We start from the raw sequence: 7,767 nt of genomic DNA, 5'->3' as shown, positions 1-7,767 counted from the left end.
CTAGAACAAAAAGAGAAAAAGTCATACCCCAAAAGAGTAGATAGCAAGAAATAATCAAACTCAGGGCTAAAATTCAATAAAACAGAATCCACCCCTCCCCCCACAAAAAAAAACCCGAAGAATCAATGAAACAAAGAGTTGGTTCTTTGAGAAAATCAGTAAGATTGACAAGTCCATGTACAAATTAACTAAAAGGCAGAGAGAGAAGATCCAAATTAACAAAATCAGAAATGAAAAGAGGAATGTAACAACAGACACCAACGAAACCCAGAGTATTATAATGACATACTTAAAAAACCTGTATTTCACCAAATTGGAAAATCTAAGAGAAATGGATAATTTTCTCGATATATACCACTTAGCAGGCTAATAAAGACCAGATAAGCAATTTTTTTTTTCAGTAACAATAACTTTATTTTCTAACAGGTAATTTTCCTACTGCTTCAGCATTTTCCTCTCAGAAAACACAAGTTTTAGAACTGGATCACTTGGCCCTTTCTCTTCTTGTCTCCTCCCAGTTCAAAATGCTTGCACCTCTTAATGGCCAGCATTCTCTTGGATCTGCAGTTGGACTCGACACACTCAAGCCTGAGCACAATCTTCTTTGTGGTTTTGGCCTTCTTCCAGAAAATTGGCTTTGTCTGCCCACCGTAACCACTCTGTTTCCGATCGTAGCGCCGCTTTCCTTGGGCGTACAGGGAATCCTTGCCCTTCTTATACTGGGTAACTTTGTGAGGCTGATGCTTGCCACATTTATTACAGAAAGTCCTCCGGGTTTTAGGTACGTTGACCATCTTTGCAGTAGAGGTGTCTATGCGATGAAAACGAGAGACCCGGCGTCCGAGATCAAGACCAGATAAGCAATTTAAACAGATCTATAATCCATAATGAAATAGAAGCAGTCATTAAAAGTCTCCCAACCAAAAAGCCCAGGGTCAGATGGTTTTAGCGCAGAATTCTACCAGACTTTCAAAAATAGTAAATGCCAATATTCTACAAAATAGAAACAGAAAGGACGTTGCCCAATTCATTTTATGAGGCCACAGTTACCCTGATACCCAAACCACATAAAAACTCAACAAAGAAGCCGGGCAGTGGTGGTGCACACCTTTAATCCCAGCACTTGGAGGTAGAGCCAGAGGCCAGCCCGGTCTACAGAGAAAGATCCAGGACAGGCACCAAAACTACACAGAGAAACCCTGTCTTGGAAAACCAAAAAAAAAAAAAAAAAGACTCAACAAAGAAAGAGAATTATAGACCAATTTCCCTTGTGAATATAGATGCAAAAATATTCAATAAAATACAAGAACACGTCAAAAAAGATCATTCACCATGATCAAGTAGGCTTCATCTCAGAAAGGCAAAGATGGGTCGACATACGTAAATGAATAAATGAAAGCTCATATAAACAAACTGAAAGACAAAAAGCAAATGATTATCTCATAAGATGCTGAAAAAAACTGAGAAAATCCAACTTCCCTTCATGATAAAAGTACTGGAGAGATTAGGGATACAAGGAACATACCTCCTCATAATGAAAGAAGTTTACAGCAAGCCCATAGCCAACATCAACTTAAATGGAGAGAAACTCAAAGCAATTCCACTAAAATCAGGAACAAGACAAGGTTTTCCAGTCTCTTTGAATCTATTCAATATAGTATTTGGAATGTTAGATAGAGTAATAAGACAACTGAAGAAAATCAAAGGTATACAAATAGGAAAGGAAGAAGTCACAGTATCACTATTTGCAGACGATATGATAGTATACATAAGTGACCCTAAAAATTCCACCGAGAAACTCCTACAGCTGATAAACACTTTCAGCAAAGTAGCTGTATACAAAATAAACTCACAAAAAGTTGTCCTTCTACATACAAAGGACAAACAAACTGAGAAAGAAATCGGGGAAACAACACCCTTCACTAACTTCAAATAATATAAAATATCTTGGAGTATCTCTAACCAAGCAAGTGAAAGACTTGTATGATAAAAAAAACTTCAAGACACAAGAAAGAAATTGAAGAAATGCACACAAATGATGTCTCCTAATATTGAGTTCAAGGTCAAGAGTTTCATTGTCTTAATTATTACCATAGCCCCATATTGTGGAACAGGGCCGGGTTCATAGATGGCCCCTAATACAGACTGAGACACCCTTCCTAAACAGAGCTAAGCAGGTTCCGTCTGAGAAATATCAGCCCAACATCCTAGCTTCAAAGAACCTTCAGCAAAGACTTCCTTTTCTTCTTCCCTAAATAGTAATGTCTAGGTATCTTGATTAGTTGCTTGGGGTTTTGCTGTTTGTCAAAACAATACAAGTTAGAGTTCTCTGGGAAGAGGAAATAAAATTGAGAAAACACCTCCATCAGATTGCTTGAGACAAGTCTATAGGGCATTTTCTTGATTTATGATTGATGTCGGCAGGCCAGGCTCACTGTGGGCGGTGCCACCCCTGGGCACTGGATCTGGGGTAAATGAAGACAGCAGGATGAGCAAGCCAGTAAGCAGCCTTTCTCTATGACCTCTGCTTCAGCTCCTGCATCGAGGTTCCTGCTTCAAGTTTGAGCTTGGCTTCTCTCAGGAGACTGTAACCCAGAATTTGCAAGTCAAATAAAGCCCTTCCTCTGAGAGCTGCTTGTGGTCTTTATCACAGACAGAGAAAGCAAACTAAGGCACTAGTGACTGACTGTTTTAGGAACAATGTTCATCTGCGGCTCTGGGGCTCCAGACCCACATTTCTCACTGCTGACCAGGGGAGGCTCACAGGTTGGAATTAAGCTTTCTACAGCTGCCACTGGTCACACCCCTACTCCCAGTGCCACTGTAGGCAGCTGACTAGACCTCTCTTCCCAGGATAGGAAAGCTCCCACCATCACCCCTGACTGGGCCCCACCCAGTCTTCCCTGGCAGAATCCAGTCAGGACCAGATTGCTGAGTGAAGCCTGCTCCCCTTCCCAGCTGCCTCAGCCAACAGGCTGTTCTAAAGTATCAGAAGATGGTGTTGGCATGGAAACTGACTTCAAGGGAGGGGCTGCTGGGGGAGGGGCAAACGTGAACATGATGGGAGGTGCCTTGGTGTGGTGGGATCTGTGCAACCCAACACATAGACAGAAACCAGTAAGCGAGTCTTGAGACCATTTTGTTCTACAGCCAGCAGTCTGAGAAGACAGGGATTCACATCCTAAAGATCTTCAGTCTCTAGCCTGAAGATCCCCTATGCCGCTACATAAGGAAAAACCAAGGCAAAGTTTCATAGTCCACTCTTGGCCTCTGGTCCTGTCAGTCTCTCTCCTGAGGTTTGTGGTGTTGGTCATTCTCTCCTTATCCATTCATCACTCTGTGTAACTGGCTTTGGACTCTGACTTTTTCCTTGTTATTATCTCTCTGGAAAGGAGCGGACCGTTTGTATATACCAAGACCACTGAGTCTTACATTGCTCCTGAGCCCCTTATTTGAATTCCATCTAAATTGAAGGTTAATTCAGAACAAATATTAGCAGTGTGTATACAGATTCCTTCTTACAGAATGAGTACAAACGTGCTCTTACAGACTGCAAAATGCCTATCATTAGGACTTCTGGGAGCAGAGGAGGTTGTCTTTTTTACTCCCTTTCCAACCCCTGACCAGAGCAGCTCCAAGTGTCCAATTAATCTGTCTGCTCACTGCTAGAAAGATGCCTGCCTTCCCTTCCCTTGACATCACAGGAATCCGCCCGGCCCCCACTCTCTCCTCCCATCTCTCTCTTCCCTCTCCAGTGGCTAAGTCCTGATCATGAAGGGGGGGAAGGAAAACAGAGGAAGAGCCTTGATTCTTGGGAACCTGGGAAGAGGGTTCCCTGATGAAGGCAAGCAGGCTGCTCCTGAGCCAGCCCAGAGGCACTGACTCCACTAATAGCAGGAGGGGGGTGGGGCCATCTCACTCCTCACAAGTAACAAGGTCTCAGAACAGGAGTCTTTGCTGCCTTAGCACAAGGTAATGGGCCTTTCTTTGGACCACCAGCCCCCAAATAATAACACAGAAACTTCTCATTAATTATGAAAGCTTGACCTTAGCTTAGGCTTGTACCCAACTAGCTCTTAAAACCTAAATTAACCCATTTATATTAATCTACATTCTGCCACATGGCTTGTTACCTCTCCTCAGTACCATACGCTCGACTTCCTCCATGCCTCAGATTCCCCCCAGAGTTCCTACCTCTGCCTGGAAGTCCCACCTATCCTCTCCTGCCTAGTTGTTGGCCATTCAGTTCTTTATTGAAACAATCTGAAGGAGTTTTAGACAGGTGAGGTAAAACAGAGACATCTTCACACAGTGTGATCAAATATCCTTGCAAGACCAGTTTTTCCAGCACAGAGCTGGAGGAAAGGGGACTGTCTAAGATGACAAGCAGCTGCGGGCTCAGAACCAGAGCCCACATTCCGGGCTTCACTTTGCTCTGAGTTATTTGTCTGTTAAAACACTGATCTGCAGTGGAGGGTCTTAGAACCCCAGAGGCCTGTGATTCTGATCTCTCACCTGCTTGAAGTCTTTCAGTAGTCAAATACGAAGTGAAGAAAAGAGAAAGAGGAAGGGGAAGGGAGAGGAAGAGAGAAATAAGAAAAAACGAAAGGTCAGTCTGGTGTTCTTTCAGTGGTAGAGAGCTTCCTGCTGCCAGGTCTTCCAAACTGAAATAACACGGGCGTGCTTTATGTTTCGTTCAGAAAGCTTATTTTTGTACTCTGTAATAAGAAATTGTCATCTAACCCACTTAAACGTTTGTACTTCGGTCTGTGATGGCTAATCTTTATGGTTGTCAACTTGACCACATCTGGAACCAACTAAAACTCAAGCAGTTGGGCACACTGTTGATGGAGTGTCTTAATTGGATCATTTGAGGTGGGAAAACCCACCCTAAAGCTGGGCTCCATCTTCTGTAGACAGCTCACATACAAGGACATGGACTAAAGAAGCTTTTGCTTTTTGCCTGCTTGCCCTTACTCTCTCTGGCAAATTCATTCATCCTGCTGCTGAGGCATTCCTTCACGGGGATTAGCATCTATTTCTTCAGGATTCCAACACAGGCTAAAGACTAACAGCTCTCTAGTAATCCTCCAGGACTCCAGCATCAGACTGCAGCTGCTGAGACATCCAGTCTCCAGAACTGAATTCTTGCTGGATTCTCGGCCTTTCGTGGCAAGACAGCCATTGTTGGACCACCCAGACTGCAGCCAGACTGCCAGTCAAATAGATGCCCTGGACTGAATCACCCTGAGCACCGTGCATATCGGGCATGCGCTCTTTGACTTTGCCACACACTCAGCCAAGGAAGCTCTTACCTTGAAGCGGTACCCACAGAGAAACATGACTAATAACTACCTGGAAAATAGCTCTGGGTCTGCCTACAGAATTCAGGTTTCTAGGGGAGGCAACAATCTGTTTATCAGCAGTCAGTGTGTCTTAATATAAATAAATGGCTAACCTTGGAAAGATAAGAGTTTAATAAAAAAAAAAGATAAAACAATAAAGCTAAAGGAAAACTTTACATAGCCCCCACCCAAAGATAACAAAGGGAATCACTTATTGTATGTGAAAGCATCAGACAAATACCTGCTTTGCCCCCGCTAGGAGCCTTTTTCTACTCCATGAAAGCAGGTCTGGGCGGTCTACAGTTGGCTGGGTAGTGTTTCAGCAAGGCATGTCTCATAAATTATTCATCCGGTTTCCCTAGCATCAGGCATTTAGGGTTTTTTTTTTTCTATATTTATGATAAACATTACTTCAACACATGTCTTTTGGGGCCTTTGTTATTGTTTCCTTAGGAACCATTTCTATCTACAAGGAGGGTTGCAAGGTCAAAAGGAATGCACATGTTTTAAAATCTGAAAAAAAAAAACAACAAGCAAATTGAATACATAAAAAGGGTAGACCAATAGTTTTAGATGGTGTTTAGATGGTGGGTGTCCCTAAGAGCTCGTTAGGGGTAAATAGAACATATATGTCAAAGGTCACAACATTTCAATTTCATAGTATAATAAAACCTGAGCCCTGATTTACAACACAGGAACTGGAGTTAATACTGTATACCAGCAACTGGGCAAGGTAGCAGATTTTAGGTGCTACACACACATAGTCCACATGCATGGAAAGTGGAGGGGGGAAGCTACAGTTGTGGTATGTTAGCATGTTTGCATGCATGTCACTTTACTATACTTGTGTATTTTACACATATCAAGATCAATGAATGTTTCCAGTCCTAGCATTACTAATCATAGCCACCTCTAGGATGGCATTTCTTAACTCCTGGCTAATATCACTATGACCATGTTTTTTTTATGTTTAGGGAATTGAGTCTCTTCATTATTACTTTTTCTTCAGAATTTTTGGGCCATCTTTGTATGCCATTATTTTATTTAAATGTGCTTTGATGCTAACATTTTGATTTATTTAAGGCAAATATAGATTAACTTGGCATGTTCATTTTGAGAACTTTCACTTATGTTTAATAAAACATTTTTATCTCTTCACCAAATATTTTAGTTTTCTTCATATCATTCCTAAGCGTTGATTTTTGTTTACTCCCAAGCAGTCTATATCTTTCATCACTTTTGGGAACAGGATCTTTTCCCATGGAGTTTTCACATGACATTTTGCCAAAGAAATGAGCTAGTGCTACTTAGAAATTCAATGTCTTAAGGAAATTTTACTTACTAACTCATTTGTAAGCAACTCTTGTAGTTGCTTGGTAACATATCCCATTAGCTTCTAATTTCATGGGTACAAAGACAACACAGAAGTTTTGAGGACTCCCAAGTTCCATGGTGCTGTTGGAAATCTACCTGCCCAGATCTGACGTCACCTTGCAACCAATGTGGGTTCCGTCTCAGATCGTTACCAGGTGCTGCTCCGAGCTAAAGATCATGGTAGACCAGTCAGTGGATCTCAAAAACACGCCCCAGGCTTGTAATCCTGTTAGCAGAGAGGCTCAGGGGACAACCCAGTGTGGACAAGAACTTTCCGGGCAGTGCAGAGGAACTGCACAAGAAGGCCCAGACACTGGAAAGATCCTTTTCTCCAAAGAGAAAAGAGCTCCCTGATGCTGGGATATGATGTGGAGGAGGAGAAATGCTTCATTGCCACATGACAGTGCCGTCAGCCTCAGCTCTGAAAGCCTTTTCACTACCCCATGTCCAGCCTCCACCTGTGCCCAGCCTAGTCAGAGTCAGTTCAGAGAGCTGCCCACACCTCCTTATTTGCCTGTGGCACTCCACAATTAAAGCCTGTCGGCTGCTGTCGGCTGAGGTCGGCTGCCGTCGGTCGGCTCCCATCGTTACTGCTGCTCTCCTTCTCCTGAGCGCACCACCATTGTGTGTGATAAACTGTGTGGTCTCCTTATTAGCAAGACTTGACAGTCCGGGTTTGGAGATCAGGAGTCCGGGACACTGCCCTGGTTCCTATGAAGTAAACAAGATGGAGAGTGCAGGGAGAGGCCTGCATTATTCAAGCCCACGTGGGAAAGACCCAGAATGCAATGACAGATGTGCTGGCTCACTTCCACATTCAGCGTCACCCTTGCTTGTTAAGTGCCTCCTGATACAGAAAGTGCAGTATACTGATCACAAGCCTGTGATTAGGAGGCAATAAAAAATTCATTCCCTCCAAGGATCATTTACTGGTATCCTTCTTGGAGCCAGGAACAGATAGACACTGAAAAGCCAAAGGTTTCAAAAGAGTAAACAGAGAATTAAGGAACAATGAAGTAGATGTTATGAGGTCAGCTCTCAGGACCAC

At 43.0% G+C, this 7,767-nt stretch overlaps 1 protein-coding gene across 1 annotated transcript; it reads right to left on the bottom strand.

Annotated features, from left to right (window-relative positions):
* Nucleotides 1-416: 416 nt before the first annotated feature.
* On the bottom strand, nucleotides 417-974 carry LOC102912988 (large ribosomal subunit protein eL42-like). Its single transcript, XM_015998693.3, has one exon. The coding sequence runs from the start codon at nucleotides 792-794 to the stop codon at nucleotides 474-476; it is 321 nt and encodes a 106-aa protein (XP_015854179.1). The 5' UTR covers nucleotides 795-974; the 3' UTR covers nucleotides 417-473.
* Between the last annotated feature and the right edge of the window lie 6,793 nt (nucleotides 975-7,767).

Source organism: Peromyscus maniculatus, chromosome 5 (genome assembly GCF_049852395.1).
Source record: "Peromyscus maniculatus bairdii isolate BWxNUB_F1_BW_parent chromosome 5, HU_Pman_BW_mat_3.1, whole genome shotgun sequence".
Lineage (NCBI taxonomy): Eukaryota > Metazoa > Chordata > Mammalia > Rodentia > Cricetidae > Peromyscus > Peromyscus maniculatus.
This window is presented reverse-complemented; position numbering and strand designations above follow the sequence as displayed.

Excerpts from the sequence above, each read along its gene's own strand:
- LOC102912988 (XM_015998693.3), bottom strand. The coding sequence starts at position 794 with ATGGTCAACGTACCTAAAACCCGGAGGACTTTCTGTAATAAATGTGGC.